General features: G+C 44.8%; 1 protein-coding gene across 2 annotated transcripts in view; it reads left to right on the top strand.

Moving 5' to 3' along the window:
* smad2 (SMAD family member 2) overlaps positions 1-18,351 on the top strand; it is a 19,128-nt gene extending 777 nt beyond the window's left edge. The window contains exons 2-10 of one of the 2 annotated variants that reach the window (XM_076283944.1): positions 9,460-9,549; positions 10,975-11,168; positions 11,908-12,042; positions 12,494-12,568; positions 13,509-13,562; positions 14,111-14,323; positions 14,710-14,847; positions 15,359-15,503; positions 16,693-18,351. In XM_076283944.1, the coding sequence (XP_076140059.1) occupies positions 9,460-9,549; positions 10,975-11,168; positions 11,908-12,042; positions 12,494-12,568; positions 13,509-13,562; positions 14,111-14,323; positions 14,710-14,847; positions 15,359-15,503; positions 16,693-16,816 (1,168 nt within the window). In that variant the 3' untranslated portion in view covers positions 16,817-18,351. The remainder of the gene's footprint in view (positions 1-9,459; positions 9,550-10,974; positions 11,169-11,907; positions 12,043-12,493; positions 12,569-13,508; positions 13,563-14,110; positions 14,324-14,709; positions 14,848-15,358; positions 15,504-16,692) is intronic. The other variant, XM_076283943.1, reaches the window with a different exon arrangement.

The following is an 18,351-nucleotide window of genomic DNA, read 5'->3' as shown; positions in this document are numbered from 1 at the left end:
TTATGGAAGTTTGTGTGTGTGTTGTGTCTGCTGTATAATGTCTAGTATGTATGCAGGTTGGTTGTGTGTCTGCGTTTGTGTGTTTTTGTGCACTGTGTATGGTGTGTCCGTGATGTGTATGGTTGTTTGCGTCCCTACACTGTGCATGGTCGTGTTGTGATGTGTGAGTGTGTGATGAGTGTGTGATGGCGTTAGTGTGCGTGCGTGTGTGCGTGTGTGTGTGTGTGTGTGTGTGTGGGGCGGGTGGCCTGTGTCCCATATCTCCCAAACCCTCTTGTCCATAAAGCCATTGTGAATGCACTGACACGCAGCTAACTGTGAAAGCTCATGAGGACATCGCACAGCTTAACCTCCACCCCCCCAATGCTTCCAGCCCATTCTGTCAATGTTGGTGATGGCCAGAGAGTGTAAACTCAATCCCTAGGGGTCTGATTTGTCTCCTATTCCAGTAGGTTATCAAGCCATGTCTGATATTCTTGGTCATGAAAGCATACACACACTCACGCACTCCGGTGAAGGTGTCTGCCAGACGTTTTAGCATCAGATACATTAACCTCACCCATGTCTGAGTTTACTTCTTTTGTTCACTGCGCATTATGACTTGGACCTATCTTCTGTAGAATTACACTGTTACAACTTCTTTGCGAAAGACTTGTGACGTCCCTCAAAATATTTCGGCCTGGAGCTTTGTTATGTTGTGATGCTACATTTTCATGTGGTCTCTCTCTCTTGGTTACAGTGATCGATCAGGGCACAACAATGCTTTTGAGGAAACACAGACCAAGTTTCCACTTCAAGGTTAGATAAGAAGGGTACTGTTGCGTCGTCTTTCTACCGCTTTTCTGGGCAGAACTGAGGTGCAGAAACGAAACCCCCTTTAGGGGAACTGGGCTTGCTGCTCTTGGCTGGTGAACCTTCACAGGAGAGGAAGGCCTCGTGTGTGTGTGTGTGTGTGTGTGTGTGTGAGTGTGTGCGTGTGCATGCTATCTCCCGCGCAACCCTGGCCGATGTCCTCATGTAACCGAGCATCTTGTCTTACGACAGAATGCCAGTTAAGGCTCTGCCATTGGTGAGCATGCAATGAACCGTGTGCAGGACTTGGAAAATGATGGGTCACTGTTTTTCTGCCTCCACAGACATTTAATAGCAGAATAACTGTGAGGATTTCAGCATCCTGAAATGGAATGGGAAAAAAATGCTGGCATCGTTTGAGGGTAACAGCCCTGCGTTCTGTACAGTACATGACCATTTGAACTCCATGCAGTCCCAATGCAGGCACTCTTCAGCTTATACTAAGGTTGAGCCATGCGCCTGTTGGCTACTGAGATGCTGCCTTTTCCCACTTCCTCTTTAATGGCAGAATGATCGAGGAGTTTACCTTCCTGATGAGTATTTTAGGAATGGAATATGCAGTTATTGTTCGAAGGCAACACCACTATGGCCTACCTGACCATTTTATCTCCATTCAGTTCTGACGTAGGCACTCATCAGTTTAGCTTTGTTCGTCTTGCTCAAGGTTGTGGGGGAACCTACGTGTGTATGAGGGCAGAAGTTCACCTTGCACAAGGTTGAGCCATGGGCCTGTTGGCTGGTAAGATGCTGCTAAGTACACCCTAAGGACCTCGGAGTACACCCACTGTTTTACTGGAACAGAGAGGGCACTGAAAGGGGGAAAGAAATGATGCTAATGAGTGCTAATTCAAATCATAATGATGGGTCATGATATTTGTTTCTATTGACCAGAACATCCATATAGTAACCTTCATTCCAGACCGAAGATTTTTAAAAACAATTTTTTGCTTTGCTATTTCGATGACCGTGTTCTGTTTTGGTCTGGGTGTATAAGTCTGTAATTGAGCCGTGTTGCAGGAGGGTCAGGACACCCTTGGTGAGTTGGAGGCCCTTGTCTTGTCTAGCGTGCCTCTCTCCCCAGCCTTGTCAGGGACACTGTGGAAGGGTGGGAATGTTTCCCATCCTACACGTGCTTGCTCTCCGTCTAATCGGACGGTCAACCTTGGGATTGACGGAATTGATGATTGTTTCCCATGTTTTGTAATAAATGCTCGAGATGCCTCAAAACATTTGCTCGCGTTTCTCCCACACCCACGTCAGGGATTCCTACGGCGTGTAGAGCTCAAGGCTGAAAACCAAAAGCTATTAGTGTAAGTATTTGAGCTTCCAATCTAAGCCAAACTAAATATTTCTTTACATAATTTGAGTTCCTGACAAACATATTTGAAGGGAAATGTGCAAGCATTTTCTAAAAGCATTGTTCTTTTTGAGTGTTTTCATTGTTATTCAAACCTATAGGTCAGCAATTCAAATAATGTAAAATAAAAGTAGTTGATTAAAGCCAGATATAGGATTCTGAAAGATGGTGCCCTATAAAATACTCAATTTATGCCAAATGAGAATTATTATTATTATTATTATTATTATTACATATACATTTTTTTTTTATCTTGCAACTGTCCACTCCAGTTTGGAATTAGGATGGTGTGCCCTAGTATCATGCAATGGACTGTTGCATCAGTGTGGAATAGAATGATTGGCCACATCGTAAACGGAACTGATTATCCTTTGGGTTGCTGAGTCTCCCACATGAAGATATGCAGCCAAGCTCTGAGAGGGCCGAGGTCCTTCCCAGTGTTAGACTGTTTTGCAAATCGATTAAAAAAAAAATGTCAAAACTGTCTTGCCAGATACCATTAAGAAGGGGATCTGGTATCACAAGATGTCTGTGGCCATTCCAAGTCCCTAATGTGCGTACGTCCATGGCGGGTTTAAAGAGTGGCATCCTTTAAATGCCATTTAGGTGCCAGACACCTTTTCAGGGCCTGGAACCAGAGCCTGGTTGTCTTCTCTTTTTAAAGTAAGACAAACAACCGCTTATCTCAAGAGATGTGGCTTCCGGTCTGCGTTTGTGGAAGCCAGGCGCTGTTATCAGCCCAGGTCTTTTGTCTGAAAGTGCAGATAGACTATCTCTGCCAGGCCTCCTGTGGGGGGTCAGCGTGAGAACAGGTTTTCGCTCCCGTCATGGACCTAAACCCACCAAAGGGCCCAAAACGCTTGGAGTTCCCAGAAGCGATCAAACTAACTGCTTTAGATAAATATATTCCATGAGATGGTCGACCCTTGGAGGATGCCATTGGGAAGATAGGAGTTCATGGTGTCTTATGACTATGGATGGCTTTTTATACTGAGGTCGTATTAAACCAGGCTTATATTTTATGACAAAGACCATCTTTCTGTTTGATATTATGAGGAGAATTTGTCATCTGATGAGACTTTAGACTATGCAACTGCGCGCATCTGATGAGATTTTAGACTACGCAACTGCATTGTCTAGTGGTTTGATATATGTGATACAAATGTTCTGGTGGGACTGAAAGACCAATCAACATTTTCACAGAATTTGTAAATGTTGTGGTGATTACTGTGTAGGACAGGAAAATATTTCCCGAAGCACATTTTGACAATTTGGTGTAAACCTGATCCCTGAACTTATGTTGTGTTAAGCACGCCGGTGCCTGTTCTGATACGGTGGGATGTGTACATCTTCCAGGGCCCCCATACTCCATGTCAGGAGATAAGCTGGCATTTTTTGCAGTGAAAAGGTCCAGGAGACCTAGTTTGAGCGATAAAGATCTACTTCTGTTGCATGTCTTAGGGCGGATAACATAAGTAAGAGTGTTGAGCTGTTCTCAGACAAATACCATCTAGATGATTTAACAGAAGAACGTCCTGGTCTACGAGTGTACACTGTGTAGATAAAACATGGATTGTTTCAGGTCAAGTGGGTACAACGTCTTTAAATGTTTTCTTTTTGGTTATGATTGTTACATCATGTGTAACCACGGAGTCGGAAGTCCCATGGTCCCCTCTGACTTGCAGGCAGACTACACTGGGCACGTAACTCAAGCATTCCTTCCGCTATAATCGATGGAACTGGCTCGACCAGAGGTGCTTCTGGCACGTACATTAAAAAAACAAAAAAAAATGTCTAAAACAAATTTAAGCTCTGCGAACCGAGCGCTTCAGTTGCGTGCCCTGGTGTAGCCTGCCTGTAGAGCTCTCCACAGCTCTCCTGTGTTTGGTGCACCCACTTGGTCTCCGTTCCCCTCCCTGGCCTGGTCTCGTGGGCTACTCCCCTGGGGGGGGGGGGGGGTGGCTGGGGAAGGTAGCACTTTCTGCGGGTAGCTGCTTCCTGCTCGGCGGGGGCTCCCTGCCCCTGTCTCGTAAGCAGGCCCAGCCCCGCGTTATGGGCCGAGGCCGCGCTCTGATGGGATTACGCTGCTGGCAGGCGCACAAACGGTGCGGGAGCCGGGAGACTGGAGACGCGGCGTAATTGCAGCGCTGCTCATTTTGAGCCCATTGTCATGAAAGGGGCCACGCAGGCAGGTTATTAGAGCAGACATATGGTTCTCTTTGTGGCGTGGTGAGCCCCTCCTCGGATTCTAATCTAGCCCCAGGTTATGGATGAAGTCCACATCTCTGAAGTTTTTTTTTTTGGTGTGTGTGTGTATGTGTGTGAGGGAGGCTTTAACTAGCAACAGGGTGAAGGTTGGGCGAATGTGTTTTTGTTTTGGGGGAGGGGTTGGTGGCTGTAGAGTTGGTACAGAGAGGAGCTGGCTTGGGTTAAAAACTGAATTGTGTCCTTATCTGATAGTCTTATCAGGTCACAACTCCAGGCTCTGTGTGTGTGTGTGTGTGTCTGTCTGTGTGAGAGAGGTGACTGAGGTTTTGGGATGTGGATGGCCAACAGATTTTGCGGTTGACACACACACTCTCACTCACTCCAAAACAGTGCTTCCAGTTTAATGTGAGAGCTCCTCAATCCGTCCAGAATATAGACGGGTCATTGCAATGCCCACAACGCTGAGCATCACGTCATTAGTCAGAGCCTTCCTAGCATCTAGTTCGCGCCTTTCCCACAGGGGCAGCCTCTACAGACATTCATACAGTACAAGTTCACACATTGTAGTGTGTTCTGCCCATGAATGCAGCAAAGTGCTGATGGAATTTGAATTTGTTCTAATTTAGTGTTTGGTTGTATGTAAAATTGAGATTTTATATAAAAGATTAGTTTTGATGAGATGCCAGATGTTTGAGAGCAAACCACTGAACAATTGACAATAGTGCTCATCGGCAACAAGGCGGTGTGTGTGCGTGAGTGAAGCAACCTAGTGTTTTGGCGGCTTTTTTCCAGTCATTGTGTGAAATAAAGGCAGTTGTGTGTTTGTAGCCGCTGAATTGTTAGGTCACCATTTATTAATTGAGAATGGCATATGATTCATGCCCGATTAAACTTCTATTCACATCTCCTAATGAATGGCCATCTGACCACAGATTGAGGGACTGAAGAACAGGTTATTGTTCTTCATTGAAATGGTTGCGTTAAGTGTGCCATTTTAAGATGGTTTTATAAATGCGTGCATCTGTGTGTTTGTGTTCAGATTCGGATTAGCTTTATTGACATTGTCATTTTGTCTAAAGCAGAGAACAAAATGAATGATTCATCTGTTTGTGTTTTATAATTGTGCATGTCTCCAGATAATGAAAGTTTAGTTGTTCCTGGTGCATGGAGGCCTGCTGGTGCCCCATGTATGTTGCACAACTGTTGAACATCCGCTGGTTGTTAAGTGGCGCATCAGTCATGGTGAAGTGTGACTGTTTCACTTCTGTCTCTAGAGAGTGTTTTAGATGAGTGTTTTTGCTTTTTCTTCTGCGTTTTAGAACTGTTTCCTGCCAGGCTAGCGCATCTGCCTTCGTAAAGTCATTGAATGTGTTTTTGTTTTTTTTGTCTTCTCAGAAATGCAATGTTTGTTTCAGGTCATGGGCTTGGAGGTGGATGTAAAATTGTTGCCGAACTGGCCATTGTTTTGAGGAGTTGTGCCACAATATTTGAATCGGCTTATTTTAAACACAGAGCAAAATTCCATGTAACTTTCTGGTGACTTTCTGGCTCCAAGCAGAAGGAAGTTGGCCAACATCAAAAATAAGTCAATGAAAATGTGCAGCATTATCGAAACGATTTAAATGAAGCCAATTATATAAGAGCAGTTGAGGAGCGTAGAGCCGCACTATATAAAAACATTGAGGAGCGTAGAGCCGCACTATATAAAAACATTGAAGAGCATAGAGCCGCACCAGAGAGGGTTAAAGCGGATTAGTTATCAGGGAATTATTCATTTTCACAGCAGACACTTTTATCCAAAGTGACTAACAAAGGATTAATCAGGAGTAATGTTCAAGCTATGTTGCAAAGGAGACCTTAGGTAACATTAAATACTGCTAAAATAGATAAATGTAGCAGAGGATGAGTACAAAAGTTGAAGTACACTCTTAAATCGAATGTGTTGAAAATAACACAATTTGTTATTTTTAACACATCTCTATGTCCAGATAGGGACAACACATTAGTTTTTTACATGGATCATCGCCGAGTACTGTCGATAGGAAAAAAAAAGACCAAAATTGAAGCTACCGTACTGGAGTAGCTGCAGCTAATGGCCAGTACTCCCATTGAGCTACAATGCTAGGTCTGGGGGCACCATTTAAACGTGCCTTTTTTGCCTCTTAACAGACTCAAAATGTCATGAAAAGGTGTGTACAATATGAACAGTGTCCTTACGTGACAAAACGATGCATTTCCTACTCATTAGCTGTGAAGAAACCGTTTGAATACAGAGTTTGTGCCAACACATCTGCATACATCGGCAGTACTCGACGTGTAGCGATCAAGATCCATGTAAAAATCGGCCGGATTTCTCCTTTAAGAGTGTACTAGTCAAAGTGAATTTCGAAGTAAAAGTGGTAGCAGGGAAGAGAAGGAAATGTACGGTGAGTGCAAGTTAGCTGTTGAAGTGTTAGGAGGGGAGGTACTCTAGGAAGGGTTAGGGCTTCAAGAGGGATGACCCTCTCTCTTTTCAAAAAGCTCTTGAAGAGCTACGTTCTGTGGCATAGTCTTTTAATTGACCAAACGCATTACTTTGGACCTCCCCAGCTTGCATCTGCTTGAGCAATTTTAAAATGTGTACTTTATTAATTTTTCCTTCAAATCAGATGTCCTTCGAAGAAAGCATGCACACCTGTTGCCTTGGCTTTGAAGTTTAGATGGATACTTTGAGTCAGGGGTATTAGACTGAGGCCTTAGAAGAAAGCAGGTATTAGTGATCAGAATGGCATTCCCCAAAAGCGTTGTTGAGCAGCAACCAGTCCTCTTAAAGGGGAGTTCCAGAATGTGTGCGTCTGGGCCCTGGTTTTCTTTTGGGGTCGGAATGTTCAAACGAATAAAATTGGTCCATTATGGTCGACCGCTAAATCTGTCAACCTTGAAAAGGCTGTACCATGGAAATGTATCTCATTGAGTCCCTATTAATTGACTGAGTGCTTGTTGTCAAATTATCAGAATACATACATTATCAGCCCCCCAACGAGTCAGTGCATCTGAAGGAATCTGCTTGCATGTGAGACTTGTGTGTGTGCAACACCAGAATTTCACTTAACTTTGTTTTACTAAAACATGTACGTGTGTGTGACTGCACTCGCCTATTATTTGAACTCGTAGGCAAACTGAAATTAACTTCACTGTGGTCTTATAGGCAATGACAACCCCAATAGCAATCGAATGATTTAATAAAAATCATAAGAATATTCATTCCGCAGACGAGTCGTTGCCTCTGACCCGTTGCTAAGGGCTGCTTACATTTCATGACCGCGCGCCATGGAAATAGATGTGCCTTTCGCTTTTAGACCAGGTTTTAGTGGCTTTAAGGCGCCTATTTGTTAATTGACACGCCCATGGGCGCAATGTTCAATTGAACTGGAGCGCAGGGCAAAAAAAGTCATCACTGCTTTGGATGTAAGATAGGAACAAGACTTGAGTTGTGCTTGATGCCACAATGCGCTGGGTGTAAGATAAGGCCCATCATTTTGTTTATACTCTGTATTGGTATTCTTTGTAACCAGCAACTGGACATTTAACTTAACTGTTGAAGCAATGTGGGGATGTTTTTTTTTTTTTTTTTTTTTTTTTTGAGGAGAATTGGAACCTCTCTGCCCACTACTCGATGTCACAACATGCTGGCATGATGCTCTCCAGTGGTCTCAGGCTGTTTGTGGTGAGCTGAACGGGTGGTGGTGTTGTGTCTATCCACTCCTGTGGCCCGGCCTCCCACCCTGCTCTGGCATGGCATCAAAGAGCTAGCCATTACAATACCAGTGCAATCAGACAAATACGTCAAGAGGTCTTTACAACACGCGCGCGCACACACACACACACACATTAGAACCCCTCCTTTTGAGCAGTACCAAATTCTCATTGTTTTAGATGGGTTGCTATAAATTTGGCACAAGTGCCACACACACACACACACACACACACACACACACACACTAGAACCCCTCATATTTAGCAGTACCAAATTCTCATTGTTTTAGATGGGTTGCTATAAATGTGGCAGAAGTGCCAGACACACACACAAACACGCAGGATATAAGGTCTTGCGTTAAGCTGGTGTCCACTGACGGGGCTGTAGAGGCAGTGTTATGGTTGTTGTTGGTGGCTGCAGGCTTTGTACTGTTTTTGTTTTCACTGAGTTCCTACTGGTTTAGTCCCATTTCAGAGACTACTACCACCAGGGGGCAGACTTTCATTCATCACATGCCAAACGTCTGTCTCTTACGACCTGCCGTAATGTCACGTCCCGTCATGTCATCTCACGCCCTCAGTCCATGATTCTTTTAAGAATAGCCGCGGACACCCATGTTTGTCTCGTCCGTCTGACTGTTCCTTCTGTTTTCATCAGTTTGATGCGTTCCAATGGTACACTTCAAAGATAAACATCCTTCTGCTGTCATGTCCGCCTTGTTTTGTGTTTATTCTTGCATGCACTTCAAACAGTGTCCTGAGCCAGTCAGTGTTGAGTTGAAATGTGTAATGTTTCTGAAACATGGAGACAAATCTCCCCCCTCCCCCTCCCCTCCCCTCTCCCTTGTAGTCTAGGCCTGCATGAGGAATGAGATCCGGACAGTGGAGCTGAGTCCAGCTACACTGTCATGACAACCAGTCCATCAGTGTCACCAATAACTTTGAGTTTGTTTCCATCTCACACTGTTGCAGTCCTGTGTAAATGTCTCTCCATTTCAGAGGCTTCTTTTATCGGAGGTGTGTGTGCGTTGTTTATGTGTGTGTGTGTGTGGTTATGTTTGTGTGTGTGTGTGTGTGTGTGTGTGTGTGTGTGTGTGGAGCAGTCCATGTGCTATCAGACCCAACTCCAGGTGATAATGTCATCATCTCCTCCCATAAAAGAAGCGTGACCACCCCCCTCCCCCCTCCCTCCTCTCCTCTCTCTCCCCCATGCTATTTCATCATGGTATTTTTGAATGAATCATGCCCCATGTTTATCATTTTTTGTTTCTTTGTGTTCTGTTTTTTGTTTTACTTTCTGTGCACAGCAATTGCTCTGAAATGTGGGGTCTGAGCTCGCCCAATACGATAGAACAGTGGGAAACGTCGGGCCTATACAGCTGCCCTGACACGACCAGGTGAATATCCTCCTCACTCACCGCCCCCTCCTGCAGCCGGCCGGCCGGGGGGCGCACGATGATGACATCACACAGGGAGGGGGCAGGGGTGTGTGTGCTGTGCTGTGGTGTTGTGGCTGGGCTCGGGGTGGACCCTCCTCCTCCCTCTCTCTCTCTCTCTCTTTCTCTCTTTCTTTCTCTTTCTCTCTCTCTCTGTCCGTCCTCACTGTTCCCCCGTCGCCTCTTGAAGCTCCGCTGTCCTCATCTTTCTTCCATCTTTCTCTCACTCTCGCTTGCTCTCGTTTAACACTCCTGCTCTATCACTTGCTTTCTTTCTCCTGGCTTGTTTTCTTTCTCTCTCCTGGCCTGCTAGTCTCTCTCTCTCTCCCCTATCTCTGTCCTGTCAGTCTTTCATTTCTGTCTTTGTCTTTCTCACATTCTCTGTGTGCCTCTCTTTCTCCCTATTTCTTGGTTGGTTAACATTGAACATTGTTAGTCTGAATGATCTGTCTTCTTTGAAATGCCCGCAACAGTTAAGTATTTAAAAGATGACCATACTAATGTAATTGACCGTAAATCTTCTACAGTCTCTGTCTAAAAACAGTTTCTGGTAAAGCACACATTAATTCATCTGAACAACAAATGTACTTGTAGACGGATAGGAGCTAGTCTTTGAAATGCAAACTAGTCAGCTGTATGAATGCAGGTTTGGTGTGTTGTTTGGCTCTGATGTTGTGTAGCGTAGCGTAGCATAGCGTGTGTGTGTGTGTGCGTGCGTGAGACAGATTGCTGGTCTGTACCTGTTACCTGTGTGTGGTGTGTGTGTTTAGTGCGGTTTCAGGATGTCACCTGCTCTTCTCCTCCAGAAGTCTAAACACGCCCCCCCTCCCTCTCTCCATTCATGTTGTTCTTCTCTCATCATACGGCACTCTCCTCCTGTGTGCCGCCTCTCTCTCTCTCTCTCTCTCTCTCTCTCTCTCTCTCTCTCTCTCTCTCTCTCTCTCTCTCTCTCTCTCTCCTTTTTTCTTCTCTGCCCCTTTCTATTCCTTTACTGTCTTGGCTCCTCTTCTCTCATTTCCCTCCTCTTCCTCCTTGATTCCTCTCATCTCTCCATCCCCTGTCTCCTCTTTTCTTCCCCTCTTTTCTTCTCCTTTTTCCATATCTCCCTCATCCTCTCCTCCTCTGCTTGGCTTGGACTTTCTCCTCCTCTCTCAATCATTCCTCCATCCCTCTGTTGTCTTTCTGTCCTGTCTTGTTTTTCTCTCTCCTTTCCTCTCTCTCTCTCTCTCTCTCTCTCTCTCTCTCTCTCTCTCTCTCTCTCTCTCTCTCTCTCTCTCTCTCTCTCTCTCTCTCTCTCTCTCTCTCCTCTCTCTCTCTCTCTCTCTCTCTCTCTCTCTCTCTCTCTCTCTCTCTGTGTGTGCCCCCCTTCCCTTCCCTCTCCCCCAGGTCTCTGGATGGCCGTCTGCAGGTGTCCCACAGGAAGGGTCTTCCTCACGTCATCTACTGTCGCCTGTGGCGCTGGCCCGACCTGCACAGCCACCACGAGCTGCGCGCCATCGACACCTGCGAGTACGCCTTCAACCTCAAGAAGGATGAGGTCTGCGTCAACCCTTATCACTACCAGAGGGTGGAGACGCCAGGTACGCACACTCACACGCACGCACACGCCATCTGCTTGGAAGTATGGAATTATGAATGGCTTTGACAAAAAGGTTTTACTCAAAGTAATACAGAAGACCCAAAAAATATCAAAAGATTAAAACCCCAACAAAAGTCCTCCCTTAATTTACATAAACAGTCCTAAAGGTCCTAAAGAAGAAATCAGTAAAAAAATAATCTGGAAGCATGCTAGCACTCTGTGTAGTGTCCTTTAGACAGGAGCATGATGAATAAACAGAATGTCCACTAGAGGGCAGTCCAGCCCATGTGAAACCCTGGGTGATGTTGGAGTCTGACGTGGAGTTCCCTGGACAGGTTGATTCTCACACTCCTCCCCTGTGACTTCTGTCTGTAGCAGCCACTGTTATGCCCTTGAGCAAACGCTTAGCCCTACATTCTCTGGGAAGACTAGGGGAAGCCTATGAATGGATGAATAAATACATACAAACATTCCCAACATGGATGTGTAGTTATTTCCATGTATGCAAGTTGATTCTCTTCTCTTCTCTTCTCTTCTCTTCTCTTCTCTTCTCTTCTCTTCTCTTCTCTTCTCTTCTCTTCTCTTCTCTTCTCTTCTCTTCTCTTCTCTTCTCTTCTCTTCTCTTCTCTTCTCTTCTCTTCTCTTCTCTTCTCTTCTCTTCTCTTCTCTTCTCTTCTCTTCTCTTCTCTTCTCTTCTCTTCTCTTCTCTTCTCTTCTCTTCTCTTCTCTTCTCTTCTCAGTACTCCCCCCTGTCCTTGTGCCAAGACACACAGAGATCCTGACTGAGCTGCCTCCTTTGGATGACTACACCCATTCCATCCCCGAAAACACCAACTTCCCCGCCGGGATCGACCCACCAAACAACTACATACCTGGTGAGACACACACACACACTCCATCCCCAAGAAGCCCAACATCCCCCTGGGACTACTACATGCCTGTTGACACACACACACACACACACACACACACACACACACACACACGCCTCACACACAGACCGAATGAAAACGGTACAAACGCAAGGCTTTTAGGGACACTTTCAGCTGCACTCATATACCCTCCACATTCTGCAAGCACTCGCCACTGGGAAGTGCTCCAAAGTCTCACACACTCAACTGTACAACATCAGAAAAATGTGTTAGAATATGTAGCTGATGACTCCTAACCGTGTGTGTGTGTGTGTGTGTGTGTGTGTGTGTGTGTGTGTGTGTGTGTGTGTGTGTGTGTGTGTGTGTGTGTGTGTGTGTGTGTGTGTGTGTGTGTGTGTGTGTGTGTGTGTGTGTGTGTGTGTGTGTGTGTGGTGTGTGCGCGCATGCATTGCAGAGACTCCCCCTCCGGGCTACATCAGTGAGGACGGAGAGACAAGTGACCAGCAGTTGAATCAAAGTATGGACACAGGTACATTCCCAGTCGTGTCTCACTGCTCGGGAATGACCGTAGACAGCTGTGTGTGACCTGGGACCAGTAAAGCGCCCACTGCTCTTAGTGATGCCCCCTTCCCAGCAACCCCCCCCCCCCCCAGTTAGTCCCGCTGGACTCAAACCCGACTCCCACCCTAGACAGCCCCTCCAGCATTTGGTGTGTTCATCAGGCTCGATGGTGTTTTAGGCCCCGACCGTCGACTTCAAGGCAGCGCTGCGACCGTCGACTTCAAGGCACCTAACCCTAACCTTTTAGACCATGGAAACTCATTTTTATGTTTTTAACGTGTCTTATGCTTAGGAAGGGCTTAGGGTAAGGTGCCTATAGGCCAGTGCACAGAAAGAGTACAATATCATTCATAAAAACCTTATTTCCCCTAACCCTAACCTTAACCCATGCCTAACCCTTGTGCCTTCCATGCAGCGCTGCCTGGAAGGCAACGTTGGTGGCTTAAAACACCAAACGCTGTTCACCAGCAACTGAAGTGGGACATTTCCTACTTTTCTGTGACATCCCTCCTGATTGCCAGTTGAATTCAGAACTTTGAAAGCTCCCAGGAGAACATTTTGACAATTTTGGACCAAACATTTTGACCAAATTGACAAAATGTGTCATTCCTAGTGTGTCACTAAGGGACTGCTTAGTGATCTGTGCGTTGGTTATATCCCTTTTTTTTAGTGTAGAAGGGCTTTTTGTGTTCTGAGAATCTGTTTCTATGAAAGCTGTTACTACCTAAAGCTAGTAGAACATTACTTAACGTTTCCAACTAAAATAATAATTTATTCTGCTTTGATCAATTGCCATTTAAACAGCCCATGCTTATGGTGTGTTGACATGTGACAGCTATGTTGTAAAGTAGCTACCTCACTTTCTCTTACTCACTCACTCACTCTCTGATTTTTCCCTCCCTCTCTAGGTTCCCCAGCTGAGTTGTCTCCCAGCACACTCTCACCTGTAAACCATGGCATGGGTAAGGTTACGCATGCACGCACACACGCAACAAGGTTCAGGTATCCCATTGAGATCTTGCATCTCTTTTTCAAGGGAGCCCTGGCCAATAAGGCCTTTATTGTCTTAAAATAGGTGACTCACTTCTTCTTTTCTTGTCTTTGTTTGCAATGACAAAGGGGCTATTGATTTAATGGATGGGCAGAACCAAGTTTAAAATTGTTCAAATAATTTCAGAATTTTTCAACGCTTTCTTTTGACCAGTACCGATTGTACTCTATTCTAATATGTGGGTTCCCAACCCTGCCCCACAGATGTTGGGCAGACTGGATGAACAGGGAAGGCTGGGGAAGTGAAGTCAAGGGTCAGAGTTAGACTGGGTGCTCTACTGTCTGATTAGCCATGTGAGAGGGTTTTCTGATGGGGTGGGTGGGGTGGGGGGGATAGAGAATGGGGGAAGATGGATGGGGGAAAATAGCGGACTTTTGAACTACTTTTCTTTGAACACCTCCTTGGTAGTGATGTTGATTGTGTTGAGACTTACGTGTGTGTGTGTGTGTGTGTGTGTAGACCTACAGCCGGTGACCTACTCGGAGCCCGCGTTCTGGTGCTCCATAGCGTACTACGAGCTGAACCAGCGTGTGGGCGAGACCTTCCACGCCTCACAGCCCTCGCTCACCGTGGACGGCTTCACCGACCCGTCCAACTCGGAGCGCTTCTGCCTGGGCCTGCTGTCCAACGTCAACCGCAACGCCACCGTGGAGATGACCCGCAGACACATAGGTACCGCATCCGCCCGCTCACCACCTCTCAGGATGGCAGATCACTCACTTTGCCCGTGTGGCCTCTTGCTGGCATTCCACATCTCATTCTTTTCTCATTCATTCTGGCATTCTCTTTCTTTCTTTCTTTCTTTCTTTCTTTCTTTCTTTCTTTCTTTCTTTCTTTTCTTTCTCATTCAATTTCCTACACTCTCTCTCTCACACTCACACACTCACACACACACACACACACACACACACACGCTCTCATTCTGTTTGTTGCACACATTCTTGTTTTCTTTCTTCTGTTTTCTTTCCTTACTCACACACACACACACACACACACATATATATGTCAAAGTAATGTGAAGGGTATGAATGACTACTTCTACTAACGTGTGTGTCCAGGCCGAGGTGTGAGACTGTACTACATCGGTGGAGAGGTGTTTGCGGAGTGTTTGAGCGACAGCGCTATCTTCGTTCAGAGCCCCAACTGTAACCAGCGGTATGGATGGCATCCTGCCACAGTCTGCAAAATCCCCCCAGGTAACTAACACACGCACACACACCCTCGCACACACACACACACAACACAGACACTCGCTCACACTCATACTTCACTAATGACCACTCATGGCTTTAAATGTCTGCTTTGATAACCTGGCGGTCGTAGGTCATAGTGTAGTGGTTAAGGAGCTGGATTCGCGTGCAGTAGCCTGAAAGTTGTGGGTTCAATTCCCGACTTCCACTGTTGTTCCCTTAAGCAAGGCACTTAACCCCAAGTTGCTCCGTGGACAATGTAATCACTTGTAATGTAGTTGACATATGTAAATCACTTTGGACAACAGTGTCTGCTAAATGAATCAATGAAAATGATAACTTAACATTTCTTGTGATATTATACTTGCATGACATGAAACTGCAACACTGTCATTGAAATTGCATCGGCACGGTCACATTGGTCAGAAACAGCTGGCCGTCTTAATCTAATTATCCAAAGTCCAGTGAGAAGACTGACGCTGATGTCTGTTGTTGTGACGTTCCCTCTCTACTCCAGGCTGCAACCTGAAGATCTTCAACAACCAGGAGTTTGCAGCCCTGCTGGCCCAGTCGGTGAACCAGGGCTTCGAGGCCGTCTACCAGCTCACCAGGATGTGCACCATCCGCATGAGCTTCGTCAAGGGTTGGGGCGCCGAGTACAGGTGAGGGGACTGCGCAATTATAGTGCAGTAACACACATATACAGTACATACAATTATAGTGCAGTAACACACATATACAATACATACAGTTATAGTGCAGTAACACACATATACAATACATACAGTTATAGTGCAGTAACACACATATACAATACATACAATTATAGTGCAGTAACACACATAATACATACAATTATAGTGCAGTAACACACATAATACATACAATTATAGTGCAGTAACACACATATACAATACATACAATTATAGTGCAGTAACACACATATAAAATACATACAATTATAGTGCAGTAACACACATATACAATACATACAATTATAGTGCAGTAACACATAGTTTTTACACACATATAAAATACTTAGTTATAGTGCAGTAACACAGTTTACACACATATACGATAGCATACAATTATAGTGCAGTAACACATACAGTTTTTACACACATATAAAATGCATACAGTTATAGTGCATTATTACACGGCTCTTCATAATGCTGAAGAATGCTCCATTCACTTGAATGGGCCTTCCCAACGTTCGGTGGTCTGTTATTTCTCAATAACAGACCGTTGCTAAGTATAACAGACCGATGTCAAGGAAAATGGGTTTTGTGCTTCTAATTTACGGTTTTCATAACACTATGCAAGGACTGAAACTTTATTCAAAAGTGAAAGCAGACGGTTATTCTAAAGAATGTTTGATTCAAGTTCAGCGTGTGTTGCAAACTATTTGTTTCTCAGCAAAAGCCACGATGAAACGGTAAAAAATAGGCTATAGCCTAGGCTATGTAGGCTAAAGAGTCATATCGTGGGGAATGTATTGTTTTGTTTTGGAAATTAGCCGTGTAATAAGCGGGATAATGTATAGAACACCGGTCATTATCGGGAAATAGGTCCCGACAGGGCGAACCTGACCATACAATTATAGTGAAATAACAAACATTTGTATCATGTCTTTTTAAGATTATGTCTGTATTCGTAATTTATTATATTAGTTCATGTCCATACCCATCATCAGTGGAAGCCTGTCTTCCAGAGTGGTTGCTTGTCTTTCTGTCAGCATAGCAGATAAAGGATGCGCCCCTTCTAGTACCTCTCCTCACCCTCTCTCCCTCTCTCCCTCTGTCACTCTGTCTGTCTGTCTATCTGTCTATCTATCTCTATCTCTATCTCTAGACGACAGACGGTCACAAGCACCCCATGCTGGATCGAGCTGCATCTCAACGGGCCTCTGCAGTGGCTAGACAAGGTTCTGACCCAGATGGGCTCTCCTTCGGTCCGCTGTTCCAGTATGTCCTAAAGCCCAACCCCCCCCACCCCCCGCCACCACGACCGTTGCCCCCGACAACCGAGTCTACAATCACATAAGAGAAAGAAAAAGAAAAAAAAAACAAACAAAAAAACAAACAAAAACGACAAAAAACAAACAAAACAAAACTATGACAACTAGAAGAACAACAGACTTGCTATAACCCCTATTTCATAGTACTTGTGAATCCTTTTTCTCTTTCTCTTTCTCTCTTTCTCTCTCTCTCTCTCTCTTCTCTCTTCTCTCGCTTTCTCCTGACACTGATGTGTTCTCTGTTCGGAACAGAGCCCGGCACTTGCTGTTTGTTCAGCTTCACGCACCTTTGATTCTTTTCTCCTAAACCCTCAATATTAAGTGTATTAGTGGTAGAACTGAAATGTATATTGATTTTTAGAAGACCAGGGAAAGATGTGTATGTTGTGGGGAATCATCAGAAGGCAGGTAATACTTGGCACAAGTGTTGCAGTGAGCTTTTTTTTTCTATAATTTTTTTTTCCCTCAATGAAGTTATGAAATTTTAAACGGTAAATACTTCTGGCTTTGAGCTCTAAAAATTTGTCTGCTGGACAAAAGTCACTTTTTCTGGCAAAAAGTTGCATTTCTGACATTTTTGTTGTCTTTGCAAGACTAATTGAAAAGGTCCAAAAGTGTTAACTCTCATTGATCTTGCCTGTTATTTTCCTCAGTTTATATTGTTTTTGTTCTGAAAGGAATGCCAAAAGATGCTCTCCCCCTCCCCCTTTCCATTTCCAAAAAAAAAGGTTAAATCACGATTGCTGCCCCCTACCTCACCCCCCCTCGCCCCCCCCCCACTTGAAGAGAATGTTGCCTTTTTTAATTTGAGGTGTGCTGTTCTAAGACATGCTTCTTTTAAATTGAATAGGAACAGGTAGGAATGTTATGTCATAAAGGAAACCCAGGCAAAACTCCGATCACGTGAAAGCTATTAAACCCCCGCCCCCAATCTGACACACCTAGCAGAAGTTCCGCTCTGGCTCGAGGCACTCTGGTGCTGGTTCTGAGCCTCGGTGCGGCTGTCTCGGCCTCCTCTCTCGGACCCGAGACGGGCTGGTAAGAGCAGTGGCATCCAGAGTGACTTACTTTTCAGCTTGGGGCTTCTAGTGAATTCTGTTCTTGCGGTCACTTACGAATAAATTGATAACGAACACGGTCTCACAGTCCAAAATCTTTCAAAATTCAAGTATTTAAGCTTTAAGTGTTGATAAACTAGGCTATCCTACACAATTACAAGATTATTTTTTTGCTTTTATCTTTCTTTTAGCTACTTTTTGTATTTTCATGTATTTTTATATATAAATATATTTAAAATCTTTAAAGCTCTCTTCCTTTTTATTAGAATTGAATATTTTTTTAGATCATGCCCTCTTTTTATCGGAACATGGTTTCATAAAGTTCAAGTCCCGTCACAAAAAAAAAAAAAGTATTCCGCAGACGCCACCTACCCCAGTCTCCTAGCCCGTCGCTCCTCATCCTGCATGTGTCCTCTCACAGAAAACAAACAATCA

Source organism: Alosa pseudoharengus, unplaced genomic scaffold (assembly GCF_046254945.1).
Source record: "Alosa pseudoharengus isolate Yale_2024_CS ecotype anadromous, Long Island Sound unplaced genomic scaffold, YU_APseudo_1.1 YU_APseudo_1.1_scf_14, whole genome shotgun sequence".
Classification (NCBI taxonomy): domain Eukaryota; kingdom Metazoa; phylum Chordata; class Actinopteri; order Clupeiformes; family Clupeidae; genus Alosa; species Alosa pseudoharengus.
Note: the sequence above shows the minus strand (reverse complement) of the source record. Positions and strands in the feature narration are given on the sequence as shown.